At 45.7% G+C, this 18914-nt stretch overlaps 1 protein-coding gene across 1 annotated transcript; it reads left to right on the top strand.

Moving 5' to 3' along the window:
* Window positions 1–2344: 2344 nt before the first annotated feature.
* LOC308319517 (cilia- and flagella-associated protein 65-like) lies at window positions 2345–11547 on the top strand (the record flags this gene model as incomplete). Its single annotated transcript, XM_080769623.1, has 8 exons — window positions 2345–2365; window positions 2743–2924; window positions 3147–3249; window positions 4501–4667; window positions 5020–5137; window positions 5178–5228; window positions 9703–9928; window positions 10704–11547. The coding sequence occupies 8 exons, from the start codon at window positions 2345–2347 to the stop codon at window positions 10832–10834; spliced, it is 999 nt and encodes a 332-aa protein (XP_080625749.1). The 3' UTR covers window positions 10835–11547.
* Window positions 11548–18914: the final 7367 nt, after the last annotated feature.

The raw sequence follows: 18914 nt of genomic DNA, 5'->3' as shown, positions 1-18914 counted from the left end.
GGTGAAGTTAATCATTATCTCACAACAGGAGCAAAATAGGAACTTCTCCTAAATGTTTTATCAGACCAGCTTCTGAATTACTGACTGTTATCGTCCCTTTTATTACTTTACTGTTTGGTCACTCACTCACTGTTTGGTCACTCTTTAGCTATTGAAAAATAGCAGAACTACTAAAATGTTATGAGGATACTAGTGGACAAGAGATCCAGTATAAGTCATTTTACACTTGCTGAAAATAGCAGATCTACAAGCACATTGTGAGCTTGTGGAAAACAGGCCTTTGAGAACAAAGGAAATTCAACAAACCCAGATTCTGCTGAAACAAGGGACTACATTTATTTCGCTCCTATAATAATAAATAATGAATTGCATTTTTATAGCGCTTTTCCAAGTGCTCAAAGCGCATTCATTGGGAGGTGAAGCGGTGAACAGTCGACGCCAGCGTCCTCACTTCACACATTCACACACCGACGGTGGCAAGCTCACACCGACCGACTCATTGGAGGCAGGGTGGGGTTCAGTGTCTTGCTCAAGGACACTTTGACATGTGGACAGGAGGAGGAGCCGGGATTCGAACCGCCGACCCAGGGATCATTGGACGACCTGCTCTACCTCCTGAGCCACAGCCGCCCGCTGCCACTAAAGTGTGGAACGCCCTACCAACAGCCATTAAGACATGTGAATCCCGGCATGGGCCGTGGCTCAGCGGTCCAGGCACCCCCCCCCCCCCTTATCCCCCCCCCCCCCCCCTTATCTCTCCCCCTACTGTCACCCTATCCCTCTATTCAAAAATAAATAGAAAAAAAAAGACTAAAGCCACAAAGAAAAAAGAACATTTGAATCCCTAGACTCCTTCAAAACTGAACCTTCTCCTAGGGTAGGTACCCTCACAAAAACATGCAGTAATCCTGGTCTCTAAACTGCCTCCCCCCCCGCCTGATGGAGGGGAAAGGAACTGGTTGGAATAACGTGTTCCTTCCACGTGCTACGTCCAACCAGGGAAACTCCCCCCTGTCAGGTGTAAAAGGAGCAACTTGGACACTCAGGTATGAAGGAAGCATGATTTCAAGTCCGTTGCTCTCCCCAGGTTGGCGGAGGGTGTGTAGAGCCCAGGTTCACAGTAGATGATTGACACAGGGGTGAAAAACGGGTTACAAAATCGTGGGATAAAATATATATAAAAAATAAAAAAAACTGAACCTACAGATGGCTGCAATTCCACACTGGCCCCCGTAAAGTCTGAGCTCAAAGTGTATATTTGTAAATGTGATGAATTGAACATGGTGGACCGTGTTGTAAACCATTGTAGTGGAGCGTCAACAATAACAGTTTTTGTGTTGACTTGATTTAGTTTGAAATGAACCCAATGAACCCGTTCTGCAAACTGTCATCAATATGTTAAATGTCCCATGGTGGTGTGTGTTAACTACTATTCCTGGGGACCCCCTGGAACCCCCAAGGACCCCTGGACTTAAAGGTGTTGTGTGTTAACTACTGGGGACCCCCTGGAACCCCCAAGGACCCCTGGACTTAAAGGTGTTGTGTGTTAACTACTGGGGACCCCCTGGAACCCCCAAGGACCCCTGGACTTAAAGGTGTTGTGTGTGTCCCCCTAGAAATCCCGTACGTCTGGCTCCCGGCGCCTGGGCTGCAGCAGACCTCCACTCCAGCAGGGGCAGCACTGAGCAGCACAACCACAGGTCAGGAGGTCAACAACAGTACCAGTGGAACCACAGCGCCACCACCTGGAGGCATGCCCTGGCAGGACTGCTGGCCGGGACAGGCGCTGTCCTGGCCTATGGGTTCTATTACAGCAGGTACCCTCACATGTTCTCCCCCCCCCGTGGGACCTAGGGTAGGTACCCTCACATGTTCTCCCCCCCCGTGGGACCTAGGGTAGGTACCCTCTGTCAATTCATAAACTGAAGTTATTTAAAAAGAAAACAAAAATCCTGTGATAAGGAAAGGAAGTACACTTTTCATGTTGTGTAGGTGCCAAATTGGAGAAATCAGTAAAATCGATCAAAGAATTGATCAATGTTACCATGGGCCTCATACTGTACACCACAAAACGAACAAACACTGTAGGCCTACAAAAACGAACTTTCTAAAGTTCACAATACTCTCCAGAGGGCAAAAGGGCAGGTGCTCTAGCACCACCTAGTGTATCTGTATCTGTAAACATAATTATTCATTATGTTTAACAGTAATATAATAGGCCTTCTCGCATGGTTTGAGAAGATGAAAGATGCATGGCTATTCTAAATTTCCTCTGCAGTGGACTAGTAGACACCTTGCTATCTGTTACACCTAGGTTACTTACTGATGGGCCTGGCTGGCCAACATGGCAGATATAATGACCCATGTGTGGATTTTGCATGTTCTCCCCATGTCCCCTAGGGTAGGTAGGTAGGTACCCTCACAAAAAACATGCAGTAATCCTGGTCTCTATACTGCCTGATGGAGGCAAAAGGAACTCGTTCGGCCTGCTCACTCATTCATTGAATGCTTGGGGCTCTCCCCAGGTTGGCAGAGGGAGAGTAGTTCACAGGATTAAACTTTAGGAAATTGGCACCGGGTGAAAAATGGGTTACAAAATCATGGGATACAAAAAAAAGAATTACCTGTGTGTGAAAAGCATTAAGCTTGTGATGCTTTCACTGTCTTCTCTAGCATTTGTCATGTCATTAACAGCTTCAAGAGTTGTGAAACCACTTGTTTCTATTTTCCCGGCTCTTGCAGCATCTAGGTGAGCTCAGGGAACGAGGGCTGCTCCAGCGGCGAGAATCCAGCCAGAGGAGGTGCTTCTCAGGGGTAGAGACTTGGCCAGAGCTGGTCTGGGAGGACTGGGAGCTAGGGAAGGACTTCACCAAGACATTAGTGTTAAAGAACGTTGACAGCAAGCTGCAGAAGCTACGATTCAGGTCCTATAAATGCACACATGAACGATTGCATGCAAATAATTGATATTGAATAATAGCACATGTGCAAGCACAGGAGCCTGTGTTCATGCATAAGGAAACACTTACATGCAAAGAAGAGGTTGTGATTTTACTCAAAATGTATATTAATAAATAATAACCCAACATTTCAAAATATCCTACATCAGATGAGCATGGACCAATCACCCTCTTCCTTCTCACCAGGCCTCCAGTATCCAAGTTCTTCACCACCTTCTTCCCGCAGATCATCGTTCTCAGTCCTGGGATCTCCTTTTCTATGCCTGTGACCTTCAGACCCCTAGAAAAGGTAAAATCTATTCTACAACTGCTAAAAAGTATTTAGCTGGATAGATTTGGAATCCTTTAACCATTTAAACCCTATAATGCTATATACTATTACCTCCTCCATAGACTGGGTCTGTACTTACCCCACTCCTTTGTTATCTCTACACCAAATGTTTTTTGCCAAAAAATAGCAGATCTGCAAGCTTGTTGCCGCATGATTTTGTTGAATATTCACCTGGAAATCCAGCTTGGTAGGGTTCATGTGTTTAATCACTTCATTCATCATTAATAGAGTATGTGTCCCCTAGGGTAGGTACCCTCACAAAAACATGCAGTAATCCAGGTCTCTATATAGATAGACACATTCAGAAACGGGTCTCATGGTCGCAGCAAACAACATACTTTAAATGCTTAGTATGAGGTATAAAGTACAGCAGCCGTTGTGTTCATACAACAGAATGATTGGGTATTGTGTAAGACTGACGTCATGTATCTTTCAGAACCTTTCACAGCTTCGTCTCAAGACTGACAAGTTGAATGTGGCCACTACTGTTGGCAGCCATAAACTACAGTACACAGGTTCATCCGATGTTCTGGGCATCTTTGTAAAGTTAGTGTTAGTAAAAAGCAGGTAAAAGAGTAAAGTTTGAGCAGACTAACATCAGTCACTCTACCATTCAATGTAGTAGAAGACCTGCAAGCTTACACCGCAGATATGTCGTCTCCGCCTACAGGAAATGCGTTTGCTGCGACCATTAGACCCGTTTCTGAATTAGTCTATACTCCCTCCCCCTGGTCCGCCTGATGGAGGGGAAAGGAAATGGTTGGAATAACGTGTTCCTTCCACATGCTAGTTCGCAGTTCACTCCTCATGCATTGAATTGAAGGAAACATGAGCTCAGTTCGGGGCTCTCCCCAGGTTGGCAGAGGGAGAGTGGTGCCTAGCATCACAGCCTTAGGCAATTGGCACCGGGTAAATTATTTTATGAGGGCCTGGGCCGTGGCTCAGTGGTCCAGGCACCTTGGCCGGTAGCCAGAGCCTGGCAGTGTGCCTCGAGTGGGCTCGACTCCCGATCACGACGGCCTTTACTGCATCTCTCTCCCCATTTCCTGTCCGCCTACTACCCTCTATAAAAAACTATTAAATAAAAAAAACATAAAAAAAAAAAAGAAGAGAGAAAAAATAAAACATAAAGGCAGATATTTCATCCATTCTGTGCCTTCCTGACTTGGTTCCTCTCTTGTATGTATGCTTCTGTCCCCCTGAACGCAGTGCGAGTATGAGGACAATGTTGAGTTCTGGGGTAAAGATAGCACCTTCCGGGTCACCCTTCGTGCCGCCGCTCCACGCCACTCAGTGGAGATCCCCGAATCGGTGCTGTTGCCGCTCTGTGCCGTGCAGCACTCCTCACACACCACTTTCCTGTTCAGAAATGCCAGGTATGTGTATGTGTGTGTGTGTGTGTGTGTGTGTGTGTGTGTGTGTGTTTGTGTGATCCTAAGTTTGGATAGTACTAGAACTAGATGATTGATTACCAATGTTTTGACTGATATTTTGTCAAAAAGTGCTAAATTGATTCTAATACATTTGAAATACTTTGATGAAAGCTTTTCAAAAACCAACGTGTCGCATTATTTTAGACATTTCTGATTTCTGCACATTGGGTGAAGAAGTGTGAAGAAAGCAAGGCATGGGGAATGAGTCTTTCAACCACCCTCCCTCCCTCCCTCTACCATCACCATTTATGTCTCTTCTCTCTGGCCTGCCCTCACCCACTCACCCCTCTCTCAGTAAGTTGCAGACATGTTTTCAGTGGGTGAGTGTGGCGCCATTCCAACTCAGCCCAGAGCGAGGCCTGCTGAAGCCTGGTGAGCAGTGTCAAGTCGCAGTGGTCTTCCGACCACAAGAGGCACTGCTGCATCAGCAAGAGGCCCGCTGCAAGTTTGGAGAGGAAGGGGAGGAGCTTGAGAACCTATGCACTGTTCTTCTTGAAGGACTTGGTTAGTAACACATGACACTGATAACCGCAAGGCGAGAGTTGTTACCTTGAACCTGAACCTTTAGGAAATTGATGCAATCTGAGACCATAGAGCGCCGAAGTCTGACATCACTTTCAGTAGAGGACGTCAGTCCCCAGGTTCATGTATTTGTTTAGTTGCATTGAAATCCCCATTGAGGCGATTTTAGATCGCCTCATATAACAACTGTGTTTGAAAAATAAACATGTCACCCCGGCCGCTTCACTCATATGGATATGAAGAATCAACTGACTGAGAGAAAACGCTAATGTTACTGCTGCTGAATTAGTTAGATTTTCGCTAGAAGCAGACTGTATCATATATGAGTGACTGACTGTTGCAAACGATACAGAGACACCTCCCTGACAATAACGCCGAGACAGCTTGTTTATTTTTGGACCACAACGCTTATAGTAGACGATATTAAGATCACCCCATGTTATTCTCCATAGAGAAATTACTTCCGCGAACCAGGGGAATCGAAGGGATGAGCGAGTTACGTCAGGACTTCGGTGCTCTATTCAAATAAAACAAAAGGTAATGTTGCCCTGAGAGGCAATACAGTAGTTTCTCAACCAAATATGGCATGGTCATGTAGTCCAGGTGACGCTTCAGGCTGTTGCTCCTTCCTCAGACTTAGCCCAATATTTAGATTCCGAGACAGAGTGGATCAAAACACCTTTTTTATTGAAAACTACGGACCTGCGGGGTGTTATTGCTTGCCGCACACAAACCGGACAAGTGGGGCAACCGGGAAAGCAGCTTAGATTTTGCATTTGTACAAGATAAGAGTTACTTTGAGGCAGGGATCGCTTGTGGCCAAAAATAAGCAGTATGGTCGCTAAGACTGACTAAATGAGATCTCCCACAGATCGGTGCACGGCATGCACATTATGTGCAGACATGTTAACCACTTGACTTGAGCCCATAACTTCTCATGCGACAAATATCAAAAATAGCGTGTTGACATGTGATGTAAGCCAGGGGCGCAATAAGCTAGGGGACGGAGGGGACGAATCCCCTGCCAGCGTCACATTGGTCCCCCCCAAATGAGTTTGGGGATCCCCCTCTGGCTTGGGGGTCCCCCCCTTTATCCCCCCTGGCTCCAAAGTCATCTTAGGAGTAATACTTGTGAAATCCTGCGTTCATAAACGCGACATATTTTGAAGGGTATATTTGATCCACCCCTGTCTAAATCCCAAAATGGTTTGGCCCATCTACCTTCGGTTTGTTGGAAGTTGTTACACCGCCATCAGTGACCCAATGTGCTTTGCACTCTGTGGTGATTGCGTAATGATTCTAATAATACAGGAACAGTATTCAATAAGTCACCACTTTTGGTGTCACGCACAACTTTTGGTAACGTGTATTGACTAGATCGATAGGAGATGAATGAATATACTTTATCCTCTACTCTATGGACACGTATTAGCCCGCGGACCCCCCTCCCCCCATTTGAAGAGAAGAGAAGGACCCCCATAAGAGAAGATTTAAACAGCTCTAGCAGTAGCAGTGATTCTCAACCCGTTTAATTTCAAGGACCCCGCTGCGTCCACATGACATGCCACAATTAAGGCGACAAGGGTCCATTTGGTTCCAAACTATCATGTAGCTGTACTGTACCCCCTGGAACTCACGGCTCAAGGACCTCTGGGGGTCCCCGGACGGCCGGACCCCACTTTGGTATTTATATTATTATATTAGCCACTAATGAAAGCACAACTGTCAACACCAGGTAAGGTGCAACTACATATTTAAAACATGCGAACCCTCTCCTCTCCTGAAAACTTCCCAGGTGTTGTACATTTTATATAGAATAGGCTAACTTACATGAGGTCAGTGAGTTTTGACCTGTTTTAGGCGCTGCTGATAATGTGGTTAAACTTTTACGTTTTGAGACACATAACACATGGGAGGAGGAGGAATCACAGCCAGGTATTTCATAATAATAATAATAACTGTGCCAAAGCAGTTTTGTATGTGCATTGAGTCACTGGAACAACCTCTCTGTAATCCGACCCTAACCATAACCCCACGTTTTGGTGGTTAGACCCCCCCATCCCCCCCCTCCCCTAGGGTGGTGGGGGGGACGGGGGGGACGGATTTTTTTTATGATGCCACTCTGTTGTGTTGTGATAGGTTTATTTACCTTTTAAATTAAACTTTAAACAGGATACAGGCTTTAGTTTACACAGTCAAAGACGTCCGGAAACGCCACTGCCACGTTGTGTGCTTGCAGATTGCCTATTGACGTTGGGGCGCACATACCAGCACGTCATGAAATAGAAATCACACTTCAGAACATGGAAAATAGTAAATGCATCTCAGTTCAGTGACCATACCAATTGTGTAAAGAAATGAGACTGTCTCTCTTGCTAAGAATGGAATGTTCCTGTAAAAGATATTTGCTCTGTCCTTTTCATCTGGATTGAACACATTTGCAATTTACAATTTAGGCATTTAGCAGACGCTTTTAATCCAGAGCGATTTACAGTAAGCAAGAAGAACAACACAAGAACCTTATAGAATATCCGTACAATATTCTATTTATTTGATCATAGGTTGTAGCCTACTAGACTGCATGCATCTTCTTAGTCACTGTTTTGCTGTTAACAGGATCATATGGGCTGTAATAATAACATTATTTAATTATTTCAAGAACCTTTCCAAAATGTTTCACTTTATCTTTGTTTCATTGTTACTAGTGCTTGCAAATCTTGTTACAATATACTTGAAACTATTTCCCACCTCTGATGTGGGCATTATTTCCTTCCATGTATAATAATAACAACAACAACAACAAAAATGTCTCCTAATATAGCAGGATTCAAGTGTTGTGAAATTACAATGTCATCATTATTTATAAAATATACCGGTATATGACTTTCATAACATTTATTAGGCCTATTCATGTTGACCGAGGGACAAAACAGAGAATATTTAATTGTAGGGTATTTGAGTAGTTGGATAGTTTTTATTGCATATCATTCGATATTGGATGACATGAGCCAGAAATCTATTTATAGATTATTATTATTTTCCTCCTTTCCTTTTTTTTACTGACAGTTATTGGGAACACAATATTGTTTTAGTTATAGGAATGGCTGCACTTATATTGTAATAGTATTTAAAACTTACTTTGAACATGATGTTTTCCCTGTATTGTGTACATTGCCTCCATCACGTGTATTGTTGTCAAATGTCAATGTTATTTAATTGAAAGAGTTTTAGATTAATATATTTCACACAACGGCAATGGTTCTTTATTGCTTCTCATGGGTTGGATTACCTTACTTAAACATACAAGGCCTCACGATCTTTGGCAGGCCTGAACACCAGTTTTGGAAACACTGGAGTAGAACAACAGCGTCTAAAGCTGAAACAAGGGTGATCGTGTGTGGATGAGTTTATCTGAATCTGCCTCCATGTTTCCCCTATTTTTGCCCTGGGTTTTCCGTCTGCACTCCTTTCTTTTTTTTCTTCCCCGTTATTTTCTTAATATACCTTTGTAGCAAAGTACCCATATCTGCAGCTGAAGAGCTCAGACAGGAAGCAGGAAGTGGACAGCGCAGCGCTCCACTTAGGCTATGTACCTGTGGGTGTCAGTGTGCAGAAACACTTTGATGTTACCAATCCTTCCCCTGTGAGTAGAAAATGAAGACATGCACAGTATACGCATCCTCCTTGTACCTCTCTCTCTCTCTCTAGTCCGCGAAAGTTACCAATCTGCAAAATATGACTAATAGCTTTCTTCACAAATATCATCTCTCAATTTGTTCCAACCGAACCTTGTGACAGCTGCTGAAAGTTGGGGTACCATTAACAACCTATATGCAGGCAAAATGTTCTAATTTTTAATCTGCTTTAGTTTAAGTAGCATGTGACGGGTCAAACTAGGGGTTTTCTCCTTGGGCTAAAACGTTTTGTTTTTTTAAGATATTTTTTGCGGCTTACGCCTTTTATTGGTTTTTGAAGGGACAGACAGTAGGCTGACAGGAAACGGGAGAGAGATGGGGGGATGACATGCAGTAAAGGCCGTGTCGGGCTCGGGAGTCGAACCCGCGGCACACTGCGACTGGATTACTAGTCGGGTGCCCAAACGGTTACGCCACCGCCTGGGCCGGCTAAAACGTCTTTGTGCAAAACAGAATCATGAAAAACCCCTATAGTTTGACACGTCACATGCTACTTAAAGCAAAATGGAAATTAGTAAATTTGCATATAGGTTCAGGTTGTTAATGGTACTTGGAACTAGAACTTTCAGCACCTGTCGCAAAGTTTCCCAAGGGAGTTGGGTTGGAACAAATTGAGAGGTGATAGTAGACACCTTTTATGAACATATTTTGTGAAGAAAGCTATTGGTCTAAGCATTTATTTTGCAGGTTGGTCACACATTTGGCTTACTTTCCCTAACTACTCTCTCTCCACTCTCCTTCCCTCCCTCCCTCTCCTCCAGGTGATGACCTCCTTCTCCCTCTCTCGGCTGCCTGGTGCTTCACCCCTGCTCGGGTCAGAGTTCAGCTGTGACGTCACCAACGGGGAGGTGGCTCCCGGTGCGTCGCTGCGGGTGACGGTCACTTACGCCCCGCTGGCCGCAGACGCAGTCTCTGTCGACTACCTGTCCCTGACCTATCCCGGATCGCTCAGCAAAGCCCTGCTCAAACTCACCGGGAAATGTATAGGTAGGTATACAGGTGCACTATGAATCGTTTTAGGGCGAGAAGAAGCGAACAGGCAGTGGGTGAGGGCACATTTTCATAATTGTTCAAACTTCTTATACTTCTTAGACTTTCAGAAATGCCAAAAATATGAGATTTATAAGCTCACAACATGTTGTGATGTGATGTCTTGTGAGCTTGTGTTAGCAAGACACCATTGTACGTCTAAGTATAAAGTAGGGATTTAGTGGTTAACCGTTTTGCTTTTGGAAAGCTCTCGTTAATGGCAGTGGTGGAAAGTAACTACATACATTTACTTAAAGATGGAGTGCCACAATTTTTGTATTTTTCCAGTTTTCCATGTGTCTATGAGGTGACAGTACTTCATTAGACACCCTGGAGTTGTTTTTATGTGCAATGGTGTATTAACTTTGTATGGCACCGTCGTTTTTCACCAGAAGCAGAGACGTGTGTTTTCATTTTTTCAACCAGTCTAACGTTCATTAGAAGGACAATATCAGTCACCAGAAGCAGAGACGTGTGTGAAGTTACAATTGGTTTATATAGGAAGGTAAAGTTAATATCAAATATCTAAATATTGAATCAAGCAACTTAAAAACCATCTGGGGTGAAACACAGAAGTCAGATGTTAAAATGACAGCAGGGGGAAAAAAAAACTTTAATATTGGACACCTCTTTATAATAATTTCTGTCTGTCTGTTTCTTTCTTACACGTGTGTGCGTGCGTGCGTGCGTGTGTGCGTGCGTGTGTGCGTGCGTGCGTGTGTGTGTGTGACAGTCTACACCGTCTTTGCGCTCCTAGAATACTTGGTCGTTGGATCCAACATGGCGTTCCACCTCACTGCAGCCTTGGACTTCAGCAACCAGGAAGTACTGGTGGCCACGCCCCCTGAGGACAAGAGATACTGACCTCACACACACACACATTTGAATTATTTTATTTGGTCCACAAAAAAAAGGAAAAATGCATAGGACATAAACATTATGGGTGCAGTTATTATGTTACAATCACAAGCCTATGACACATGTTTGGAATCATACTGCTAATATAAATGATGTTCCTCGGTTTCCTGTCAATCAAAATCATGCCTAACATTAACCTCAGTAAAAAAATACAAGAACCGCTGAGAGTGAGATTTTAGAAATGTTAGCCCCTCTAACATTCTCTGCACGTCTGTGTGTGTGTGTGTGTGTGTGTGTGTGTGTGTGTGTGTGTGTGTGTGTGTGTGTGTGTGTGTGTGTGTGTGTGTGCGTGTGCGTGCGTGCGTGCGTGTGTGCACACGCGCATTATGTATACAGCAAACATTTCCTCTCATTTTTTTAAGATTCGTTTTTTGGCTTTTGTGCCTTTGTTGATAGTTACAAGCGACGAGCTGACGCGACAATAAGAGCCTATTATGTGGCATTATGTGGCATGTGCCTGGACTAGGCCAGCATTGACTGTTTCCTGGTGTATTGTGACTGTAATCTTGACAGGTTTCCTGAAGACCAAAGATGAGTCAGTGTGAGGAGAGAGAGGAGGAGGGAGCTGACAAACATCACATCCACAGAGCAGAGCCTCCATCTGTGTCTATGAAGAGTCATGAACCTCCTGACTTCAGTAATGAACCTGGACCTCCAGATACAACGTATGTGAATCCTCCTATACAATTCAAGGTTCAATGTTGTACTTTATTCTTCCATCTTGTGTACACTACATGTACATAAGAGTGAAACTTGGCTTCCTTCAGACAATGCAGCAGCATTATATAAAGTTGTAAACTCAGCTCAGTGCTGACTTGCTAGTTTGTTTTGCTCGTTATATCAAGCAGGAATATGACAATGTTGTCACTGTGTGCAGCGTGCTTAACGTCACAGCTTAACTTGAGTGTATACTGCTATCTGAGATACGCATAGTGTTTGTATCTCATAGCTTGAGTGTGATCCGCTCAGCTGCTTTTCGGGCAATACCCGTTTGTGCTTGGCAGTATAATTACTAATATAATGGTTCAAGCTTCTATCGCTTTACCATTGCGTGGTTATCAAACTACGCCTGCATAGTATTGGTAACATATGTACTGATAAGTTGAGGTGAAGAAAATGCCAGCACTCATTGTATGTCCTTTTGCAAGGCCTGTATGGCCTTCCTCAGCGTTATACATGTACATAACATGTACTGATAACCAATAGGCATATAATGCTGTGCTTATCCCTATTTGGACTAGTCCTCATTAGCTGTCTTTGCAGCGACTGCCCTGATCCTCCTCGGGGGCAAGACTGGGTGCTTGGAACTGGCTTGAGTGGCCTTCGCTCTTCGCCATACATAGTATTGTTGACATACTGGGTAGTACTGATGGTCATTTTTCACTAGCACCGAGGGCATATTCCGCCCCGCCACTATCATATTGTGCACTTGACACAGGCTTGAGTGATCCCCGCTCTTCGCCATGTCGGTATAGTACTAATGACATACTGTGTACAGATGCTTGGCTGTGTTATCACGGGCATTGAGAGTGTGTTTCGTTCTGCTGCCTCCCACCGTATAACAGCGTGAAGGCTGCTGGTGTGAATACCTTGTGGTATCCAGTTAACTCATTCAACGCCAAGTGCTGAGTTAACTTAATTCTTATTAATTGCCCTGTACTAATTGGCATTAATATAGGCTTTGAGAGTGCTTTGCGCTCTGCGGCCTGCCACTGTGTCTCAGCGTGAAGGCTGCCATAGTGCCCATATAGGCATTAAGAGAGTGTCCCTCGCTCCGCTGCCCGCTGTCGTCGTTCAGCGTGGAAACTACTGTCACGGTGTGCCATTGACTAGTATAAGCACTGAGAGTGTGTCTCGCTCCATCGCTTTATCTAGTATAAACACTGCCCATATAGGCATTAAGAGAGTGTTCCTCGCTCCGCTGCCCGCTGTCGTCTTTCAGCGTGGAAACTACTGTCACGGTGTGCCATTGACTAGTATAAGCACTGTGAGTGTGTCTCGCTCCACCGCTTCATCTAGTATAAGCACTGGGCCCATATAGGCATTAAGAGAGTGTCCCTCGCTCCGCTGCCCGCTGTCGTCGTTCAGCGTGGAAACTACTGTCACGGTGTGCCATTGACTAGTATAAGCACTGAGTGTGTCTCGCTCCACCGCTTCATCTAGTATAAACACTGTGCCCATATAGGCATTAGGAGAGCTTGAGTGTACATCACTCTGCTGCTGTTCAGATATTACTAATATGCTTGGTATTAAAATGGTTGTATATGACAGTCCAAGTGTTTGGCTTTGCCACTATACTAGGGCACTACTTGACACTGTAGCTTGAGTGATTCTCGCTCTTTCGCTACAACTACATAACCAGTAGTATTTAGTGTCTCGCTCTGCTGCCGTTCGTGGATTAGTGCAACATGCTGGTCCTCTCTGGTCCCACTGAGGAGGTCCATTACTTGCGCCTGTAGTCGTGTTTCGACTTGGGTGCCGGACACAGGCTATGGCTGTGGTTCATTCTTCCATCCATCTACAACCGCTTATCCGTAGGCTGGTCGCGAGGGAAACGGCTCCACACCGAGAGCTGCAGACTTCCTCTCCAGATCAGCATTAGTAACTTCATTCTGGGGGATCCCGAGGCGATCCAAGGCCATTTTGAAGATATTGATGTTGTGGCTGCATACTGCTGGCACGTATGTCAACTGTGTTGGCTGTGGTGGTGGCTGATTTGCCTCCCACGGGGATGCTAGCGTTGCGTTGCTAGCGTAGCCCTTGTGAGATGTTGCTCTCTCAACTAGGGGAAATGTCAAGGTGGTACTGTTGGCCACTAAGTTGCTCAGGTTGAGAACTTCTTAACCCATTTAGGGCCGATGCTGTAAACACCTTCAGAATCCTGACCTAGTTCTCTGAATGATTTCAAATGTCTATTTGAAGAATTGAGAAGAGTATATATGTGGATATATACTTGCATAGCAGCGGCAACCCAGACTTGTTCCTGTCCTAATGGGTTGATAAATGGGTACTGCTCTTTTTACTGCCGTTTGCAGAGCCGCTACTCATGGTCTGTGATGAGTAGCACTGACCTTTTAGATTGCCTTCTGTGGGTGACCGAGACAGGGTCCCTAACCCTGAACTTAATGCCAGCATTGCTTCTCTGGTGGTCTCACTAGATGAAGCCTTCAAGCTAGTATGGCTATTGCCCATGGCGCACACAGTGTGGAGTCACTGGCCTGCCAACTAGATCCATGCCATGGCAGCTGGACTGGGACGTGTTAAACGGTCCCTTAATGGTCACCTCATCCTGGCCCTCTGGCCTGGATGGCACGGCACCTATGGGTGATGCTTGTTCTAGGCGTTAGCTTACGTGGTAACTAACTACCCTGATGATGTTGGGGCCTAGTGTGGCCCCAAGGGGCGGCCACGGCGGGTTAGTGAGCCCGCCTGGCGACCTAGAGCCCCTGGATGTCCCGGGTTCAATGCCAGATCCGGCCAGCAATGTGTCCATGTGTGTCGCGGTCTGAGCCCCTAATTGCTCCCCGAGCGCTGTAGAATGGCTGCTCATTGCTCCTAGTAGCAATACGATGGGCAAATGCAGGGGACACATGTTGCGTATGTGCAACTGTACAGCTGAGCTAGCTTGCACATTGATTATAGTCTCAGCATTCTAACAGGCCCCACTTCCAGGGAAGTACAGTGGGACACTTAACACTCTGCCTGTCGTTCCAGGCCGGATGTTTGGGCCTGCTACCCAACAGACCTTGCAGCATAGTGCACGGTGAACAAGCAGCTTGGTTCAACTGAAGGTTTCTCCTTGATGCATGTTGTGACTGATGGTGGTGGTTTTCGCCTGATCCTCGATCTCAGACCTACCAGCTGCCTCTGGTCATGTATGCTGGGCACAGTGGATGTGCTCCAGGTGGTGCCATATTGAGAATGGTCTGCAAGCATGGCCTTGCTTAAACTCTTAGAGTTAATGGGGGGCTGCCAGACAGCTTCCACTGACCTGTCTCGTCCTGGACGAGTACAGTGCTGCCAGCCACTCCCTCTGGTTGTTGGGCACACCGAAGCGACATAGACAGTTGCTTCTCTAGGGCTGCTTTCATTGCACCCTTTTACATGTCCTGTCTATAATTTCTGGGCCTCAAACCCCAGAATTCTGCCTACCACCGTGGATACGGTTGGGTTACTGTTTCAGTTATGTGCAGGCATTTAAGTAAGAGCGTGCTTCGCTCTACTGCCTACCACCTCCAGCCAGTGTCTGTGATGTACACGGCCAGTGTGCAGTGGACTTGGCCCGTGGGATGTTTAGACTTTGTTCGTAACATAATATGTCAACAGTCGATCTTCCGACCCACTAAGGGGTCGCTCGATCCAGTCAGTCTCTGCAGGAGGTCTTGCCTCATCTTGCTGGTTTCATAGCAATGCTCTTCTTGGGTATACAGTCCAGTTGGCGGACATGCTTCCCATTTAAGCCTCTTGGATCCGATGTTTCGTATCATTTGGCATATGTACGGCAGAGCAGGGTCTTTGGCCTTGAGCGCTTGGCGCGTGGCCAACTGTAGTTCTCCCTTCCGGCGCTGGCCGTTAGGGCAGGACACTCTGGCCCACCCCTGGCCAGGCGACTTCTTGTAAGTCTTCTCTACACTGCCACTTTTGGTGTCTTGTATCCTTCACAGGATAGGCAGAGGCAGTCGCACAGTAGTATGGTGCTACCATACCGGTCAGGAAGTATGAGGTTCCTTGTTTCCGCCTCAATTTGTCTTTCATATTGGGCGGGCTATGGCGACTAGAGGTTTGTTTTTGGTTACCACTGCAGCCGAATCATCCACTGCAGCTTCTAGATGAAGTGCTTTGGCCTCCCCACAGAGACAGAATCCCCTGTCACAGTTTAGGGAGAGGGTGCATTCTCACCCGGGTCACCTTCAGCTGCGTAAATTGACCACTGACAATCATGCCTATTGTCTGAACCCTACTTCATTCTTGTGCATCCTGCATATAATAATAAAGGTTGCGCTCTCTCTGGACAGCGCCTGTCACACTTTATTGTGGGAATGCCATCAGCCACGCTGACGGGGCGAGTAATCACCCCCCTACCGCCTGGTACGAGGTACCACTCTACCAGGTTTGGATGGACTGTGTCCCCAGCCCTTGGGATTGGGCCGTTCTCAAATGGCTAGCTGCTAGTGGCATTTGTCCTCACTGCGACCCTACGGAAGTGAGTAGGTTGTCTTCATGCCCTGCCCGGTGCCTGAGACTGGGATGCCGATGGGTCTGGATTTACCATTCGCCAATCCCTCTTATGTCTTCAAGGACTTTCTGCCTTTCAAGTTGGCTAGCCTATCATTTTCAGTTTGCTCCACAGCCGGGCATGGAGCATTCTAGTACCTACCTATTGTGCCCTGTCCGGGCTCTGTGGCACGGCATAGCCGTCTGTCTGTGATGAAGGGCACATGAAGGGCTGTGCCTTGATTCAACAGAGACTAACGCAACACTTAGAGGTACTTTGATTGTTGCGTTGAGGTAGACTTCTTCAGTAGGCCACAAGGCCTCCCCAGAGGCATTTTGACATGCCAGACCAGGGGGTGGACATCTGTGCTGCAGTGCAGCCAAATGGGCTCCATCTGTTTTGGGCTTTTGCCAAGACCCAGCCAACCGGACTCTCCCTCACCCTATGGTGATGGATGTTTGGCTGTCCATTAGATCTGCAAACCGACCTCGGTAAGCGCAGATTCCTCGTAACCTTGTTGGTATGAGTCATCCAGGTGTTGAAAACACCGCCTCTGGCGGTCAGTAGGTATGAAATAGAACGCAAGTTATCTATATAACTATGGTTCTATGAATACCGGATGACCGCCAGAGTTCATTGTCACTCGGAATCCCGACGAAAAGATTTCCATGAGGATGAACCCTGTGAACTGGGCACCTATATCGGTACGCCCACAGGGGGTCACGAGTGACATTTTTGGTATTAATATTCGACCTCTGCGCGTGCGCGTGATGTGTCTTTCTTACAGGGCTCTGTGGATTAATTTACCTAATTCCTTTGTTGCAGTTGCTGTTGAATTGAATAGGAGGTCCAAGCGGGCATATTTCCTTCTTTCCATTTATTGATCAGCAATCAGTTACAGGTTACAAGCATTCGTTCCATGGTTACAGCATATTGAGGCCTTCGTCCCAGGCAGAGCCCCTAGGTTCCCCTTCTCTCTCTCTGCTGTCCCTCACTCACAGTTCTAACTGATTCTCCGTTCCATCTTATACATCCCCAATCTGTGGGTGTCACCTTGTCCCTGTGTGTGTGTGTGTGTGTGTGTGTGTGTGTGTGTGTGTGTGTGTGTGTGTGTTGTGTGTGTGTCAGTTGACCCTTAAGACTCGGTCAACAAGTTACCACAGGTGATCTTATTTTCAGAGCATTCTTTAGTGATACAACCTCATCCTGTCCACTATATGCTAATATGACAGGATGTACTCACAGCTGTTGCCAGCTTTATCTTAAAGTGCCCCTAGGCTATCTTAGTGACTATCCTACATGACCTCTTCACTCAGGCTTCCCCGCGTGTGACCTCTTATAGGCCGAAGTGTTAGGCTATGTGAACAATTATGACATATGTAGAGAGGCATAAGCTATCAAAATATACATCATATCCCCCCTTCTGGGGAATTACATATTCCCCAGACATAATTCATATTTCATAAATGACCAAAATTATTTTTCAAAAAAAAAACAATGTTCACTTTTTTTTTCTTTTCTCAAAAAACTCCAAAATGTTCAAATTCCCCAACTGTCTCCCTTCATAGGTAATAACCCTCTTCCCCCCTGGATACTGAGAAGGTAAAACACAGTCAGGTTAACACAAAACTCAAAACAAAACATCATCATGTTATTTGACATCTGTTAGACAATGACCCTATCAGTCTTATCTTGCCCTGCGACTGTTTTAGACTCACATACTGTTCTTGACATAAAAGTCCTATCCCGCCGATCCCTGTACCTGTATGGACATTAATATTTGCGTGGAAGTGGATTCCAATATCGACTTAATAAGAATAATATTCCCTTATAAATATCCCCTTCTCCCCCCCTTAGTTTGTGAGTAACTTTCACAGAATAATGGACAGATGAATGGCCCTGCAGAAGCCATCATCTAACCCATGATTTGGAAAGGCACACACAAACCAAGAGCTAAAACAATATTTGTATTACTAATTAGAATATAATTCTTATTTTTGGATTGGATTTCACTGTGATATTCAAGGAAATTCTAAAATACTCATCTGATCACTATTAACCTACCTTTTTTATGACAATGAATAGAACTTATAAAGCAAATAAAACCGTTTAGGACATCATTCCTAAACTGAAAGTCATTAGAAAGTCTTTCTTTCCCTAAACTAAACTAAGTATCAAAAAAGTATTAAAAAACAAAACAGGGTGACAATACATTTCCTCAGTGCCCCTAGCTAGAGCAACATCTAGAAAAGGTCAGTGTCGGATGACAGCTAGGTGACAGATCTAAAACCATGCTTTCAATAGCACAGAGAGGGGCGTGTCAAGTCAACTGTCTCCTTTAGCTGTCCAACTCATTGTTCATGAGATCCGGTCAACTTGACTTCCCTCAAAGTTTCCCGATGTGGTTTCTGGTCACATTGTCCAGAAAAATGACCATATATCCCACATTTATGGCAAACTCCTCTCATTCTCCAGCTTTCTGGGCTGTGACGTGTCAGTGGAATATATCCTTGCTGAGATGCAGCCCACTGATAGGGTGGCACAGGTGACTGCCATCCCCCCTGTTGCCATCTCTGCTGTGACGGTGGGTTTTCCCACTGCGGCCTCTGTGGTGGCCCCAAAACATCAGGTGTCGCTCGTACTCTCCATGGCAGAAGTGGTTGCTGAGGTGCTGTAGATTGTTGCTGACCCATCCCCTGTTGAGTCTGTGGCATCGGCTGCTGCTGGTTCTGCTGTTGTTGAGGGACCCCCTGCTGGTTCTGCTGTTGGTTCTGCTGTTGGTCACCTGTCAAGACAACAGTGCAGTACCAC

This window comes from Protomyctophum bolini, assembly GCF_963924005.1.
Source record: "Protomyctophum bolini genome assembly, chromosome: 8".
NCBI classification, from domain to species: domain Eukaryota; kingdom Metazoa; phylum Chordata; class Actinopteri; order Myctophiformes; family Myctophidae; genus Protomyctophum; species Protomyctophum bolini.
Note: the sequence above shows the minus strand (reverse complement) of the source record. Positions and strands in the feature narration are given on the sequence as shown.